The sequence below is a fragment of the Lucilia sericata genome, unplaced genomic scaffold, assembly GCF_015586225.1.
Source record: "Lucilia sericata isolate MDLA Ls3-8-SP2 unplaced genomic scaffold, ASM1558622v1 Contig001090F_arrow, whole genome shotgun sequence".
In the NCBI taxonomy this organism is placed as follows: Eukaryota; Metazoa; Arthropoda; class Insecta; order Diptera; family Calliphoridae; genus Lucilia; species Lucilia sericata.
The window spans coordinates 116,819-135,753 of record NW_023995065.1 but is presented as its reverse complement, the minus strand read 5'-3'; the positions used below and the strand labels follow the sequence as shown (position 1 = coordinate 135,753).

Genomic DNA, 18,935 nt, shown 5'->3' with positions numbered 1-18,935 from the left:
TGTGATTTTCTTGTAGAAAATTAACATGATAAATGATTTTTTCGGCATTTGTGTAGAAAAAAAAAACCCATTTGAGCTTCTTTTGTCATGACTTTTCCTTTTCGCCTCCTTTTTGTCTAATACATAACAAAACATAATCAAAGGAAAGAAAAATATCGCCATAAGAGGATTAAAATGTTTCTTTAGGTGATTTGTAATGGTGTAGGTATTTATATGAAAAACTGTGTATTTGTACAAATAAATTTGAACAAGTGACAAACTTATTAAATATTTAATAAATTATATTACCAGGAAGAGATAATAAAAAATTAAAACTCATATGTAAATAGACATACAAACATACATATGTACATATGTGAGTGTATATAAAAAAACCTGGCAGATCTGGTGAATCAAAAAGGGTTAAAATAATTTAATTAAAAACTAAAGCAAAAGAGGTAATTCGGGGGTCTTAAGTCTAGTACTTTATTGTTTTACTGCTGATTTAATTGATCCTTGTAAAAAACATAGAAGTAGTTATTTCATTAGTCCTAAGTAATCAATAGAAACCACTCTCGTCTTAACACAATTTTGTCTCAACTTCTCTTCACCAAAAGCTTTGCCGGGAATTATATATGAATCTCTGTGTAAGTCCAAGTAACAAAAGCAGGTGGTCGTTTATTCGTTCGTTCGTTCGGTCGGTGGTTGTTTGCAAATTAGAGGTGTTGGCTGGTTAAAAGTTTTAACCTAAAATTGACTTATGTATGCATTTATAAACATAGATATACAATTTTTAAATACATACTATTTGCAAGAAGCTATATTAAAAATAGCTTTAAGCTGTCAAATAGATAAACGAGCTGTCGCCTCTTAGACGAATCAAGTTATTTATACTTTGGTTTATGATGTTAAATTAACTTTTGTTTTTATTTTTGCCAAACCAAACCAAACGACCATTTCCATTAAAAGCCTTCAAATAAACAGATACTGTAAGTCCATTCGTCCATCCATCCAACCGTCCGTCTGTCTGTCTGTCCGTCCTTACAGTTGTCTGCTGAACGTGTGATATAAACAACAACCTTAGCATTAGTATTGTATTAGAAAATCCTGTTAAAATGACAAATATTGTATATGAATCAATAATGTTGCATGCTGCAGCAATTGCTTTGTCTGTCCAACAATATAGTCTTATTAGTTTGTAGCAATGTTTTTTTGTTTTTAATGTAGGAGCCAATAACAGAGACATTTTGTTGTTGTTGTTGTTGTCTTTCGTACAATATTATGACTTGACATATAAAAGGCTCAATTTACAATCCGTTATCGGTTGCAATGTTTGCAGGCAGGAGCTGTCTAAATAATAATAATAATAATAACAGATGAGGGCTGAAAAATATGAAAACTACAAAAGAGTTTGCCAAAACAAGAGCAACTTTTTTTGAGAAAATATGTTCAAATTGCAGCAATTTTTCCCAAAAAAATGTGGTTAAAATCTGAGCAACTTTTCTATAGAAAACATTTACAGAATCTGAGCAACTTTACTATAGAACAAAGTGTCAGAAACAGAACAACTTTTCTAAAGAAAAGAGTGTCAGAATCTAAGCAACTTTTCCATAGAAAAGAGTATCAAAACCTGAACAACTTTTCTATAAAAAACATTATCAGAATTTGAGCAACATTTCTATAGAAAACAGTACCAGAATCTAAGCAACTTTTCTATAGAAAAAGAGTGTGAGAATCTCAGCAACTTCTCTACAGAAAAGAGTTTCAGAATCTGAACAAATTTTCTATAGCAAAGAGTGTCAGAATCTGAGCAACTTTTCAATAGAATACATTATCAGAATCCGAGCAACTTTTTCATAATAAATATTGCAAAAATCTTAGCAAGTTTCAGAACCAGTTCAGCTTTTCTATAGAAAATAGTACCAGAATCTAGACAACTTCCCTATAAATAGATTATCAACATCTGAGCAACAGATATTGCCACAATCTGAGTAACTTTTCTATAGCAAAGAGTGTCAAAATCTGAACAACTTTTTTATAGAAAAGAGTGTCAATATCTAAGCAACTTTTCTATATAAAAAAGAGTATCAGAATCTGAGCAACTTTTCAATAGAAAAGAGTGTGAGAATCTCAGCAATTTCTCTATAGAAAAGAGCTTCAGAATTTGAACAACTTTTCTATAGAGAAGAGTGTCAGAATCTGAGCAACTTTTCTATAGACAAGAGTATCAGAATCTGAGCAACTTTTCTACAGAGAAGAGTGTCAGAATCTGAGCAACTTCTCTATAGAAAAGAGTGTCAAAATCTGAGCAACTTTTCTATAGAAACGAGTGTCAGAATCTGAGCAACTTTTCTGTAGAAAACAGTATCAGAAGCTGAGCATCTTTCCTATAGAAAATAGTACCAGAATCTAAACAATTTCTTATAGACAATATTGACAATATCTGAGCAACTTTCAGAATCTGAGCAACTTTTCTATAGAAGAATGTGTCTGAATCTGAGCAAATTCTGAGAGTGTCAGAATCTGAGCAACTTTTATATAGAAATTATTGCCACAATCTGAGCAACTTTTGTCAAAATCTAAGCAAATATCTTTCTTAATGTGACCAAAGCCACAGAAAGTTTTCATCAAAAAAAATATTCAAATTCAAAACAAGAAGCGTTTGCCCAAAGGAATTTTCCTGGCAACTTTATAAATTCATTCATGTGAATCTACAACAAAACTTAGAAAGAATATACTCTTACATACAAAACACCTGTTTTATAACAAAGTTATAAACCATTTGTTAGTGTGAGCAAACTAAAGAAATCATATAAAAGCGTCAAAACCGCTCTAGGTTATTAAAAAAAAGCACAAAAAACTACAAGTACCACAATGTATATTTCAAAATGAAAATCTGAGGGAGTATATTGCATGGCATGCTTCATGCAACCAATAATATCTGTATAATACTGAAACAAAAAAAAATTTATATATATTGAAACGTGCCAGTGTTTAAGAAAGTAAAAGTGTCAAGGAAGTTATGACATGCATGCTAATGCGTCAACATGAAATCTACTTTCAAAATGAAATGTAACAATAATTGACAAAAAAATGATAAAACTCACTAACAGCTTATGAAATTTTATAAATTGAATTTTCTGGAACTGTTTTTATTCAATCTCTCTTTTTTTATTTATGTATTTTTAGGATGAAACTGACAATATTTATGCACGCTCTTATGTACCTGGCACAGTGACACGCAAAAAAGAGGAAGAATTGGGTTCACCAGCGGCCATTTTAGAATCGAGAAGACAGTATGCTTTGCAACAAAGACAAAATAAAGGTAAATATTTAGGTGTTCATTTTTGAATTATGTTTAAATCTAGGAATAAACTTTTTGACAGCTTGTTTATAGAAAAGCTTGTCAGTTAATGAGCAACTTTTCCATAGATAAGCTTGTCAATTCCTGAGCAACTTTTCTATACAAGCTAGAAAAGCTTGTCAGTTACTGAGCAACTTTTCTATAGAAAAGCTTTTTAGTTCCTGAGCAACTTTTCTATATAAAAGCTTTTTAGTTCCTGAGCAACTTTTCTATATAAAATATTGTCAGCTCTTGAGCAACTTTTCTATAGAAAAGCTTATCAGTTCCTGAGCAACTTTTCTATAGAAAAGCTTGTCAGTTTCTGAGCAACTTTTCTATAGAAAAGCTTGTCAGTTTCTGAGCAACTTTTCTATAGAAAAGCTTGTCAGTTTCTGAGCAACTTTTCTATAGAAAAGCTTGTCAGTTCCTGAACAACTTTTCTATTGAAAAGCTTGTCAGTACCTGAGCAACTTTTCTATAGAAAAGCTTGTCAGTTCCTGAGCAACTTTTCTATAGAAAAGCTTGTCAGTTTCTGAGCAACTTTTCTATAGAAAAGCTTGTCAGTTCCTGAGCAACTTTTCTATAGAAAAGCTTGTCAGTTCCTGAGCAACTTTTCTATTGAAAAGCTTGTCAGTACCTGAGCAACTTTTCTTTAGAAAAGCTCATCAGTTCCTGAGCAACTTTTCTATAGAAAAGCTTATCAGTTCCTGAGCAACTTTTCTATAGAAAAGCTTATCAGTTCCTGAGCAACTTTTCTATAGAAAAGCTTGTCAGTTTCTGAGCAACTTTTCTATAGAAAAGTTTGACAATTCCTGAGTAACTTGTTCCTGAGTATCATTTCATTAGAAAAACTTGTTAGTTCCTGAGCAACTTTTCCATAAAAAAGCTTTTCTGTTCATGAAGAACTTTTCCCCAGAAAAAATGTTAAGAAATAGAACAACTTTTTCTAGAAAAGATGGACAGAATATTTCAATAGCAATAATTGCCTAATGACTTTATTTACTTAATTTGCAAATTTATATCACTTCACAACTTCCTAAACTTTAACTTTTAATGTTGCTGTTACCTTTACTATTGAAATGCTTTTAAAAATTGTTTTGTTTTTACCATTAATTGAGCTAGATTTGTTTGTTTGTTTGTTATCGTTAAAATGACTGGCTCCTTGTTTTGTTTTTTTCCTCTCGAATAAATGCAAAATAAAATAAATCTCCACAATCTAAATACCGTTTAAATTCCAACGTTAAATGTACCATTTGCTGTTGACTGTTATTTGATCCTACCAGAAAAAGGTTGTAGTCATTTTGTTGTTTTTTTCTTTTTGTTTTTGCCATGTTCTTTTTTTCTCTCTTCTACATTCTCGTTCCGTTCTTTTGTCGTTACTGTTGGCAATTGTCGAAGTGCTAAATTGTTTTCTGGGTGTTTTGGCTTGAAAAGGAAAAATAAACACTATGATAACACACATATAAACATACATACATATATAAATATGTATATGTATATAGTAATAGGATCGAAAAGTTTCTAGGTTTGAAAAGATTGTCAGTATCAAATCATTCAACTTCTAAGGAAAAGCTTCTTAGAATCTAAGCAATATTTGTCACGAAAAATTGTATTTCTAGACTATAGACTAGACTATAGACTAGACTATAGACTAGACTATAGACTAGACTATAGACTAATTTATAAACTAGACTATAGACTAGAGTATAGACTAGAGTATAGACTAGAGTATAGACTAGACTATAGACTAGAGTATAGAATAGACTATAGACTAGACTACTATAGACTAGACTATAGACTAGACTATAGACTAGACTATAGACTAGACTATAGACTAGACTATAGACTAGACTATAGACTAGACTATAGACTAGACTATAGACTAGACTATAGACTAGACTATAGACTAGACTATAGACTAGACTATAGACTAGACTATAGACTAGACTATAGACTAGACTATAGACTAGACTACTATAGACTAGACTATAGACTAGACTATAGACTAGACTATAGACTAGACTATAGATTATACTATAGACTAGACTGTAGACTAGACTATAGACTAGACTATAGACTAGACTATAGACTAGACTATAGACTAGACTATAGACTAGACTATAGACTAGACTATAGACTAGACTATAGACTAGACTATAGACTAGACTATAGACTAGACTATAGACTAGACTATAGACTAGACTATAGACTAGACTATAGACTAGACTATAGACTAGACTATAGACTAGACTATAGAACTAGACTATAGACTAGACTATAGACTAGACTATAGCTAGACTATAGACTAGACTATAGACTAGACTATAGACTAGACTATAGACTAGACTATAGACTAGACTTAGACAGACTATAGACTAGACTATAGACTAGACTATAGACTAGACTATAGACTAGACTATAGACTAGACTATAGACTAGACTATAGACCTAGACTATAGACTAGACTAATAGACTAGACTATAGACTAGACTATAGACTAGACTATAGACTAGACTATAGACTAGACTATAGACTAGACTATGACTAGACTATAGACTAGACTATAGACTAGACTATAGACTAGACTATAGACTAGACTATAGACTAGACTATAGGACTAGACTATAGACTAGACTATAGACTAGACTATAGACTAGACTATAGACTAGACTATAGACCTAGACTAAATAGACTAGACTATAGACTAGACTATCTATAGTCTAGACTAGACTATAAATATTTCAGATTCCGATCAATTTTGTATAGAAAAGCTTGTTAATTCTGAGAATCTCTTCTATAAAAAGCTTGTCAGTTCTAGAGCAACTTTGCTATAGAAAAGCTTGTCAGTTGTTGATCAAATTTTCTGTAGAAAAGCTTATCAATTCTCAAGCAAATTTTCTCTTGAAAAGCTTTTGAATTCATGAGCAACTCTTCTATGAAAAAGTTCTCAGTTCCTAAGAAACTTTTCTTTACAAAACCTTATCAGTTAATGTGCAACATTTCTCTCGAAAAGCTTGTCTCTTCCTGAGCAACTTTTCTCTAGAAAACTTGTCAGTTCCTGAGCAACTTTCTATAGATAAGCTAGTCAGTTCCTGAGCAAATTTTCAATAGAAACTTCTATTAGTTCCCGAGCAACATTTCCGAGCTTGTTGGACGCTGAGTAACATTTCTCTAGATAAGCTTGTCAGTTCTTGAGCAAGCTTTATGTAAAAAGGTTTGTCAACTCCTGAACAACTTTTCTATGGAAAAGCTTTTTCATTTCCTAAACAACTTTTCTAAGCTTTTGCAGTTCCTTAGCAACTTTTCTTTAGAATACTTATCAATCCTAAGGAACTTTTCGATATTTACGAATCCTAGGTGTCCATCATTAAAAGTCATAAAACTTTTCAAACCCGGTCTGATGTAGGTTGTATTCACAAATATAGTTAACACTATATACGACGACTACATGACGACAACATGCTGGCATGTTTTCGACATACGTACATTTTAAGAACTAATTTTTTTTGTCAGTTTATTTTTGTAAAGAGTGGAGGTAGTAAGTTGTTGTTGTATATATACGACACAAATCGTAAATATTGCATAAGTGAAGACAAAAAAAAAAAAACAACTACAAAAACAAATGTTGCAACTATCAATAAACTAAAAGTAGTCAAAAGTAAATATGTACACAAACACAGTCTAAACAACAGTAGGTGGACATTAAGAGTAAAACATAGTCCTACAGAAGGATGTTCAGTTGAAAACACCTACACACCCAGGGGGCAATATATTCTATGTCAGTTAGGTGTTTTTTTTTTCGTTTTTGAGTAAGAAGAGTGGATATTGTGTAACACCTTTGTTGGATTATGTCCTTCATATTGATGCTGTTCTTTTTTTTTTTTGTCATCCATTACTGTTTCTTCTTTACTAACCAAAATCCTCTTGAGTGCAATGTATTTTTTTTAACGTTATTTATTTTTTGCTGCCATTTTTCATCATCATCTTTTGTTTGTTTGCAGCTTTGGCCAGTGCACATCATCGTCGTATTGTTACAGAGGGTTCTTGCCGTTTGCCACAGCCACGAGTGGAACGTATACGCAGAGACTCTTGGAAGATTTATACCCCCCATTGTACGATTCTTCACCGTTGTGCTGACGATGCCGGCTGTTGTCCCAGTGAACGTCAGACCTGTGCTCCAAAACGCACCAAAAATGTGGATTTATACTTTTTTGTAAGTACAACAATAATTTCATTATTATTTCATTTTGGTACTTTTATTAAGCAAATTTAACTTTTTTACTCTTTGCTGTTTAATTTTGTTGTTGCTTGTTAATTTTTTTTCCATTTGCCACAAACGTTGTAGTTGGTCTTACCTTAACGTCGTACTTTTTTGGCTTAAAGTTTGTTAACAAAAAATACATTGTTTGGTTTTTCATTTTTGTTTTTCTTTTTGTATATTTTTACCTTCCAAATGACTTGTAATGAGGTCATGTGTTCTCTCAACTGTATTTGTAGTTTTTCTGCAATTGTTGCAGGAGTCTTTGAGCCATTCAGTTCAATTCAATTGAGTTGTTTTACAGTTTTAGATACTTGTACTTGAGTTGTATTGTAAGTGCACATTTGATTACATTTAAATTTATTTTGGGGGTTTCCTTTTACACTGATTGTTACAAATTAAAGGTTTTTTTTCCCCTACTTTCTCCTTGATTTGTTGTTTTTCTTACATTTCTTGACTTGTCAGTTTGGTTTGTTAAGCAACAAGGCAAATGGACTCTTGAGATAAACAAAAAAAAAAACAAAAATCTATCAATTTGTAGTTTGTCGATAGTTTGTAATGGTTTGTGCGTGTGTGTGTGTTTATGTTTGTATTGAAAAAGTTAATTTCAGTTTAGGAAATAAGTTTTGTTTGCAATTAGTACCAAAGTTCTGGGGGGTTTTGTTGTTATTTAAGTAAACACTTAATAATTTGTTGGACAAAATAAGAAAAGTTTACGTAATCGTTTGTTATGAAGTTGTGTATTTTAATATTTTCAATTATTTAATAAAGTTTTGGTGTTTTTGCTGATTGAGGGATTAGAAAGGGATATTTAAGTGTTAGTTCAGGTGTTGGCGGTTTATGAAGAATATAATTCCGGCTATAGTCTAGACTATTGTTTAGGCTATAGTTCAGATTATATAAATAAAGACTATTGTTGAGTCCATATTATAGTTGAGTGCAGTCTATAGTAGAGACTATAGTCCAGACTGTAGTTGAGACTATAGTCCTGACTGCAGTTGAGACTATACTTTAGACTGTAGTTGAAACTATAGTCCATACTGTAGTTGATACCATACTTCAGACTGTAGTTCAAACTATAGTCCAGACTGTAGTTCATACCATATTTCAGACTGTAGTTGAAACTATAGTACCGACACTATATTCCAGACTATAGGTCAGACTATAGTCTAGACCAGCGGTTCCCACCATTTTTTACTTCGCGGACCCCTTGAGGAATTTTTTTAATTTCACGGACCCCCATACATATTTTGATATCTTATTGTTATAAATAACACTGTGATACAAAAGTGAAGAAAAATAAAATGCAGGCGTTCTCATATACCAATTCTATTTCGTTATAGTCCATAGAGTACGAATATATTTTTAGTTTTCCCCTATCACTTCGTTAACTTACTTTTTAAGAGCAAAAGATGCGAAAAAGAGCCATTTTTGAAGTTTTAAATTTGAAAAATCATAAGTTTAGTAGTTTTCATCCGATTTTCAAATCCGATTTTTTTTTAATGATACAAGTGTCTTTTAATCCAAAAAAAGAAATCCAAAATTTATGGTCAAATGTCTGAGTTACGGTCGTTTAAGTAAAAAAACTCACACTTTTTTAAAAAATTTTCATTTTTATCATGCTCTACTTTGACCATGAGGCAGTGAGTTCATCTTTTATTACTTTCCTGAAGAATCACATAAAGGAAGGTTTCTAAAACTTGTTATTTCATAAAAATCTATGAAAAACTGGATAATTTATGCCAATTTTTCTAATAGCATGTTTCTCGAATTTTTGGTTTTCTCCATACAAATTAATTTTTGTATAAAAATGTTTATAAACATTTTTTAAACTTGTTACAAAGAAAACCAGAAACATGAACGTTTTTGTATGGAAGAAATATGCTATATTTTTATAAAACTTAGCACAACTCATAACCTTTTTCATCGATTATCATAAATTGACCATCATTGGAAACCCAACTTAATGTGGCTTTTTTCAAATGTAATAAAAGCTAAAGTTATTGCTTCATGGCCAACGTAGAGCAGTATGAAAATTAAAAATTGTGAAAAAAGTGTGAGTTTTTTTACTTAAATGGCCGTAACCAAGACATTAATCATAAATTTTGGATTTATTTTTTTGGGTTGAAAGACAACACTTGTATCTTTAAAACAAAATATCCAATTTGAAAATCGGTTGCAAACTACCAGACATATATTTTTTTAAAGTTAAAACTTCAAAAATAGCTCTTTTTCACAACTTTTGCTCTTAAAAAGGAACTAAACGAAGTGATCGGGAAAAATTAAAAATAAATTCCTACTCTATGGACTATAACGAAATGGAATTGGTATATGAGAACCCCTGCATTTTTTTGCTGTATCACTGTGTAATTGTTCGTCCGAAAATTGTCTTAGTCCTGGTCCATAAACCCTATAAAATATTCCCGTACATTGAGAACATTTAGTATTTCGGAGATGTTTTCAATTTCATGGTTTTAAATATAGAATGACTTCTAACATGATGTTTAATTTTATGATCGTGAGAGCTTTCATGTTCATTTCTCGTCAAGGTAGAGAAAAGGTTTCTTTAACAAGTATTGTCGACATGTGCTTAAAGAGTCATGTTTCTAAATTTTTTTGCGATTGCATAGGAGTGAGCTGAGTATGTAAGCTAAGTTTTCGGGAAAATATGTGAAAGTTAGACTTCTTCGATGTTGTTGCGGAATGCGTTACCCACATAAAATATGACTTGAACTCTTTGCGAATGTACTGTGAATTTGGATCTTAAATTTGAATTTTAAAATACCTACGAATTATTTTACTGCGTGGTTTTGACTATTTACGCAAAACGCTATGAATTTTCTGATGTTGATTTAATAATATTGGACAACAAAATGAAGTTAAAATCTGTGTATCACGTTGGAATGGAATATTTATATTTAAAATTAACTAGATTAACACTTTTGCTTACAATTTAAAAAAATATTATGAAATGTGACCTAACTTCATATTCCGGGATACTAGTATCAGTATTTAATTCTAAGGCAAATCATTATCCGTCTGCTATAAAAACATTTATATTTATAAAAATTACAAATCACGTAATACTTTACTTTATAAAAGTGAAACAATAAATTTGTAGCGCCTAGCTTCATCCTGATAAACGACCGAAACAATAAAATTCAAAGAGTCACCAACAAATCTGGGATTATTGAATAAAAATTGTGTATTTTAGTATTTATGAAAAATTTGGAGATATTTTTAATATTTTGTAACATATAGAGAATATTTTTTATTCATGATTTTTTTCGTTCGTCTTCGCGGACCCCCTAGGATTTTGCTACGGACCACTAGGGGTCCGCGGACCCCCTTTTGGGAACCGTTGGTCTAGACTGTAAGATAGTTTATAGACTATAGTCCAGACGATAGTTGAGAAGATAGTTGAGACGATAGTTGAGACGATAGTTGAGACGATAGTTGAGACTATTGTTGAAACTATAATTGATAATATTGTCCAGACTATGGTTAAGGCTATAGTCCCAACTATAGTTGAGATAATTGTCCACACTATAATCCAGACTATAGCTGATACTATAGTTTATATACTATAGACTATGGCTGAGACTCTTGTCCAGACTATAGTCTATATAATATAGACTATAACTGAGACTATAGTCCAGACTATAGTTGAGACTATAGTACAGACTATAGTTGACACTATAGATAGTAGTTGTCACTGTTGTCCAGACTATAGCTGAGACTATAATCCAAACTATAGTTGAGACTTAGTTGAGACTATAGTCCAGACTATAGTTGAGACTATAATCCAAACTATAGTTGAGACTATAGTCCAGACTATAGTTGAGCCTATAGTCCAGACTATAGTTGAAACTATAGTCCAGACTATAGTCCAGACTATAGTTGAGACTATAGTCCAGACTATAGTTGAGACTATAATCCAAACTATAGTTGAGACTATAGTCCAGACTATAGTTGAGCCTATAGTCCAGACTATAGTTGAGACTATGGTCCAGACTATAGTTGAGACTATAGTCCAGAATATAGTTGAGACTATAGGTGAGACTATAGTTGAGACTATAGGCCAGACTAAATTTGAGACTATAGTCCAAACTATAGTCCGGACTATAGTTGAGACTATAATCCAAACTATAGTTGAGACTATGGTCCAGACTATAGTTGAGACTATAGTCCAGACTGTAGTTGAGACTATAATTGAGACTATAGTTGAGACTATAGACTATAGTAGTCACTGTTGTCCAGACTATAGCTGAGACTATAGTCCAGACTATAGTCCAGACTATAGTTGAGACTATAGTTCAGACTATAGTTGAGACTATAGTTGAGACTATAGTTGAGACTATAGTCCAGACTATAGTTGGGACTATAATCCAGACTATAGTTGGGACTATAATCCAGACTATAGTTGACACTATAGTCCAGACTACAGTTCAGACTATAGTCCAGATTATAGTTGAGACTATAGTTGTGACTATAGTCCAGACTGTAGTTGAGACTATAGTTGAGACTATATTCCAGACTATAGTTGAGACTATATTCCAGACTATAGTTGAGACTATAGTCCAGACTATAGTTGAAACTATAGTCCAGACTACATTTGAGACTATAGTCCAGAGTATAGTTGGGACTATAATCCAGACTATAGTTGACACTTTAGTCCAGACTATAGTTGCGGCTATAGTCAAGACTATAGTCCAGAATACAGTTGAGACTATAGTTAAGACTAAATCCAGACTATAGTTGAGGCTATAATCCGGAATACACATAGTTGACATTATAGTCCAGACTATAGTTGCGACTATAGTCACGAATATTTGAGACTATAGTTGAGACTACAGTTTATATTATAGTTGAGACTATAGTCCAGACTGTGATTTGTGTTCATTTTTTTTTTTAATTATTTTGAGAAATTCCTTCCCAAAACATCAAAAAAAAAAAAATAATAATAATATTTATTTAAAATCTCACTCCATGTAAATTGACACCAGTAAATATCTTTCTTGTATCTAAAATTAAACTTAAAATGAATGAATACGAAAAATCTGTGCTTTTTTTTGCTGTGAAATAAAAAAACGTTTAAATTCAGCATTGTTAAACTCAAAAACACAATCGCACTTAATGTCAATATCATTGTAATTCGATTACATTGAATGGGATGCATTTGGTTGTTTCGTTATAGACGTACAATTTCAACTTGTAAGCAGAAAAATAAAAAAAAAGTTAAAAACTGAATTGTGAAACAAATTGACGCTACGAATGGCAAAAAGGATTCGTTGATTTTTTGTCATTTTTATTGCGTTTTTTTTTTTGTGTTTTGCTGTGAATGAATGAATGAATGACTGAATGTCATGGATTGCATTTCTAGTGGGAAGAAGCGGTTTTTAAAACATACAACAATAAAATGTGTTCGTTTGTGGAAAAAAACTGAAAAATTGTAAAACACGTACAACTGGGTGCAAGTGCATAAAAGAGAAACAAGTGCAAAATTATGCACAGTTGACAGATACTAAGATTAGATGGGTTCGTAACTTTCAAGGGAATAAAACTTGACTTTGTTAGAAACGATTTCTTGTAGAAGTTTTAAACGAGGAATATAATGGAACTCAAAAAACTATTCCCAATTTATAAGGATATTTTCCTTGATTTTGGTACCTACCTAATCTATTGACTATATATCATGTGTGCATCAAGTCTTTGTCGTATCAATATAAAATTGAGAAATCATTTGCACTTATACTTTTTAGATTTATTTCTACTCCCACTCCAAACACACACACATATAAATATACATACTTACATTGTAAGTATAATACCAAGTGCATTTGTAAGTGACTTCTTCCATTTGGGTTTCGTTAGCTCCTCATTTCATTTTCAATGCTTTCGATGTCAATGGATTTGTTGTGTACTCAAAAATAAAATCCTGACAAATGTCTAGATGCTTGAAGTGTTAAACCGAATAAACCGATTCGCTGGATAAATAGACTTTGTTACTATGAACTTTAATAAAAAAGTAGAAAAAAAAAAATAAAAATAAATATTAAATTTTGTATGTGTTAATTATTGAAAACATTTCATGTGTTAGTTTATTGGTGAACAGTGGGTCGAAAAGAATCATTAATTTTTTGTAACGAAATATGAGTTCAATGCTAATGAAGAAATTTTTTTAAAAAGTTAGTTTCAAATGGAACATACATATATAACTAGGAGAGTACCGAAAAGGCCCGTTGGAGGCCTAGGTGTAATACTTCGAATTAGACATCCTCCTTTCAAATTGACTGACTGACCAACTAACCAACCACTCAACCAACGAACCAACAAACAAACAAACAACGGACGAAGGAACGAACGAAGTAACGAACGAACGAACTAACTAACTAACTAACTAACTAACTAACTAACTAACTAACTAACTAACTAACTAACTAACTAACTACTAACTAACTAACTAACTAACTAACTAACTAACTAACTAACTAACTAACTAACTAACTAACTAACTAACTAACTAACTAACTAACTAACTAACTAACTACTAACTAACTAACTAACTAACTAACTAACTAACTAACTAACTAACTAACTAACTAACTAACTAACTAACTAACTAACTAACTAACTAACTAACTAACTAACTAACTAACTAACTAACTAACTAACTAACTAACTAACTAACTAACTAACTAACTAACTAACTAACTAACTACTAACTAACTAACTAACTAACTAACTAACTACTAACTAACTAACTACTACTAACTAACTAACTAACTACTAACTAACTAACTAACTAACTAACTAACTAACTAACTAACTAACTAACTAACTAACTAACTACTAACTAACTAACTAACTAACTAACTAACTAACTAACTAACTAACTAACTAACTAACTAACTAACTAACTAACTAACTAACTAACTAACTAACTAACTAACTAACTAACTAACTAACTAACTAACTAACTAACTAACTAACTAACTAACTAACTAACTAACTAACTAACTACCTAACTAACTAACTAACTAACTAACTAACTAACTAACTAACTAACTAACTAACTAACTAACTAACTAACTAACTAACTACTAACTAACTAACTAACTAACTAACTAACTAACTAACTAACTAACTAACTAACTAACTAACTAACTAACTAACTAACTAACTAAACTAACTAACTAACTAACTAACTAACTAACTAACTAACTAACTAACTAACTAACTAACTAACTAACTACCTAACTAACTAACTAACTAACTAACTAACTAACTAACTAACTAACTAACTAACTACTAACTAACTAACTAACTAACTAACGACTAACTAACTAACTAACTAACTACTAACTAACTAACTAACTAACTAACTAACTAACTACTAACTAACTAACTAACTAACTAACTAACTAACTAACTAACTAACTAACTAACTAACTAACTAACTAACCTAACTAACTAACTAACTAACTAACTAACTAACTAACTAACTAACTAACTAACTAACTAACTAACTAACTAACTAACTAACTAACGAACTAACGAACTAACGAACTAACTAACTAACTAACTAACTAACTTCTGACGAAATATTTCATCAATTTTTAACGTAATATATCATCGATTCTTAACGAAATATGTCATCGATTCTTAACGATAGACGTCATCGATTTTTAACGAAATATGTCATCGATTCTTAAAGAAATATGTCATCGATTTAAACCCAAATTTTAAAATTATATCAAATTTGCCTTCGATTTGAAAATTGCTTTCTTTCGAAATAAGTTTTGAATTCAAACTCGTTTTTTATTCATAATATTTCGTGGATTCGAGCATATTGTGATAGAGAAATATATCTACTATAGGAAGGCGTTTTCTTATCATGTCTCATTTATTCGAATACATTTTCTTGACGAAAAATATCTTCGATTTGAAATATTATCTTAACGACATATGTCTTCGATCCAAAACAATTTTCTTAACGAAACATTAGCTTGACGAAAAATGTCTTCGATTCGAACACATTTCCTTAATGAAATGTGTCTTCGATTCGAACACATTCTCTTAATAAACACACGATTCAAACACATTTTCTTAACGAAATATGTTTTTGAATCGAACACATTTTCTTAATCAAATATGTCTTCGATTCGAACACATTTTCCTAATCAAATATGTCTTCGATCCGAACACATTTTCTTAGCGAAATATGTTTTTGATTCGAACACATTTTCGTAATGAAATATGTCTTCGATTTGAACACGTTTTCTTAACGAAATATGTCTTTGAATTCAACTCATTTTCTTAGCGAAATATGTTTTTGAATCGAACACATTTCTTAGCGAAATATGTCTTTGAATTAAACACATTTTCTTAACAAAATATTTCTTCGATTCGAACACATATTCTTAATGAAAAATGCCTTCGATTCGAACACATTTTCTTAATGAAATATGACTTCGATTCAAACACATTTTCGTAATGAAATATGTCTTCGATTCGAACACATTTTCTTAATGAAAAATGTCTTCGATTCGAACACATTTTCTTAATGAAATATGACTTCGATTCAAATACATTTTCTTAACGAAATTTGTCTTCGATCCTAACACATTACCTTAACGAAATATGCCTTCAATTCGATGACTTTTTTTAACGAAATATTTGAACAAACTATATCATATAAGTATTCTTCTTAGCAGTACCCACTGTCTAATGTAATTTTCAATCACTATGATGTTGCATCATCATTATCATGCAACAATTTAAATTTTTGCACCTGTGGGCACATTTTGTATCTTTATATTACATTTATTCTTTCTTTTTTTCTCTCTTTCTCTCTCTTTCAATTTGTAGTTTTACCAATACAAATTACAAATGTTTTCCCCCCTTTTAGATTTTCAATTTCTTTTATTCAAATATTTCTATAGTTATATTTTTCACATTCAATGCCTGTAATTGAATTGACTATATTGAATAAAGATGATTGTATAATAGAAATTTTTGCAATGCAATAATATTTTTTTTTTTTTTGTTCGTTCGGGCCACATTGTTTTTAGCCATTATTTGTTGTTGGCGTTATTAGAGAAGACTGTCATATTTTATATAGTTTATGGCCTATTCCCACGCACTAGCAAAAAGGATTTTATTTATGTGTTTTGTTTTTGTTTTAAGGGGGTATGCAATTTGTTAGACCCTGTAGGTTTTTTGGACATTAGTTCCTTATAGAGAAAGTTTCTTTAAAGTGTTTTCAAGTAGAGAATTTATGAGACATAAGGATCATGGTTTCCTTTAAAACTACCGGGTTTGTTTTGGATATGTAGTCGGCTTGGGGAATAAATGTGGTAGCAACACCTGAAGCTTTACGTTTGTATATATGTATATATAAAGATCTTAAAGCCTTGAGTATTTGACCAGTTTTTGTTTTTGATTATGCTTCACATTGAAGTACATCTGCTCATAAAATAGAAATTACACTTCAGGGCGATTTTGAAAAGATGAACTTAATATTCAAATGTTTTAAAAGGGATAAAATTTAAGTTTATTTTCAATTTAAAAGGGTCTAATGGAACATTTGACTTCAACCAAAAAAAAATAATAATTAACTTATTTCCAAACAATTAAATTCTTTTTTTCAAAATATTTTTAAACTGTTAAATAATAACTATTATAAATATTATTTTAACTAATTGAAAGGATACAAATTTTATTATTCAATTCATATAAAATTGAAATCTCTACATGTAATGTAGATTTTTTTAAAAAAGATAAAAACCATAAAACGCTTAAATTTTTATTTCATTCCTATAAACGTAACGAGTTAAAATATTTTATTTCATTTATATTTTTTGGACTTGATCAAATCAAAGACACAATATGTCGTCGTCTGCAAGTAGACATACCGACTCCGCAAAAAATAAAAACGGACTATAATTTAGCAGAAATGAAAAAAAAAAATTTGTAAATTAAAAGTGAATTTGTTGTGGCAGTAGGTGGCAGCTGAGATTTTCTTCTATATAAATTCAGTTATTTTTACATCAATGTTATTTACACATCTACAATCTACAATGGTTGTCTTGATTGGCAGTCGTAACGGAAGATACGATTACATACTTTTTGTATATATATATATATATATATATGGATGCGAAGTTTTACACTGACTTTGACACGACATTTTGCAATGGACCATAAAGTAAATATTACAACATTAGTAAAACTAACTATTTGGTAGTTGTGTTAGTAGTATTACTACTAACTGACTGACTAGCTAACTAACTATCATATGGTTAAGCGAAATGCAAATCTCACTAATTAATGTTTTTATTAAATTTAAACATTTATTTCATCGATTTGAACATGTTTTCTTCGTTTTGAACTAATTATTTTAACGAAATATTTCATTGATTCGTATAAATATTTTAACGAAATATTTCATAGTTTTAAACATATTTTATTAAAGAAAATTTTCCTCAATACGAATACATTTTATTAACGAAAGATATATTCTATGCAAACATATAATTTTTCATGAAATATATCTTCAATTCGAATCTAATTGCTTAATGAAACTTCGTTTTCGAATCAAATATATTTTTTAACAAAATATTTCATCGATTTAAACACATTTGCAATTTTTCGAATATATTTTTTTTAACAAAGTTATAGAAGAAATTTTATTAACAAAATATCTCTTCGTTTTCATCACATTTTTCCTTACTAAATTTTTCATCGTTTTGAAACCATAATCTTAACGAAATATGTTATCATTTCGAACACATTTTCGTATTTAAATATTTCACATTTCCTTAATTAATACTTTAACGAAATATTTAAACGATTTGAACACATTTTCTAAATGAAGAATATCATTTTCTTAACGAAAAATATCTTCCATTCGAACACATTATCTTAAGGCATACATGTTTTTAACGAAACTATTTTATCGCTATATATTTTAACAAAGTTATGGAAGAAATATAATTAATTATCTCTTCGATTTCATCACATTTTCGTTACGATTTGGAAAAAATGTCTCTACGTAATATTTCATCGATTTGAGGAAATATGTCATAATTTTGAACACACTTTCTTAATTAAATATTTCATTGTTTCAAACATATTTTCTAAATGAAATATGTTTACAATTTGATTACATTTTCTTAATGAAGTATTTCACTTTTTTAACGTAATGTTTCATCAATTCGTATACATATTCTTATCAAAATATGTTATCGCTTTTGAACACATTCCCTTAATGAAATATTCAGACGATTCGAACTCATTTACTTAATGAAATGAGTATTCATTTCTAATACTATTTCTTAATAAAATATTTCA

The 18,935-nt window shown here is 30.2% G+C and overlaps 1 protein-coding gene across 1 annotated transcript in view; it reads left to right on the top strand.

The window, feature by feature from the left end:
- Nucleotides 1-3,168: 3,168 nt before the first annotated feature.
- The window catches only part of LOC119609950, a gene marked incomplete at its 5' end in the record, with an annotated part of 46,788 nt that continues 31,021 nt past the window's right edge, over nt 3,169-18,935 (top strand). The window contains 2 exons of the mRNA XM_037965001.1: nt 3,169-3,304; nt 7,324-7,535. Of these exons, the coding sequence (XP_037820929.1) occupies nt 3,169-3,304; nt 7,324-7,535 (348 nt within the window). The remainder of the gene's footprint in view (nt 3,305-7,323; nt 7,536-18,935) is intronic.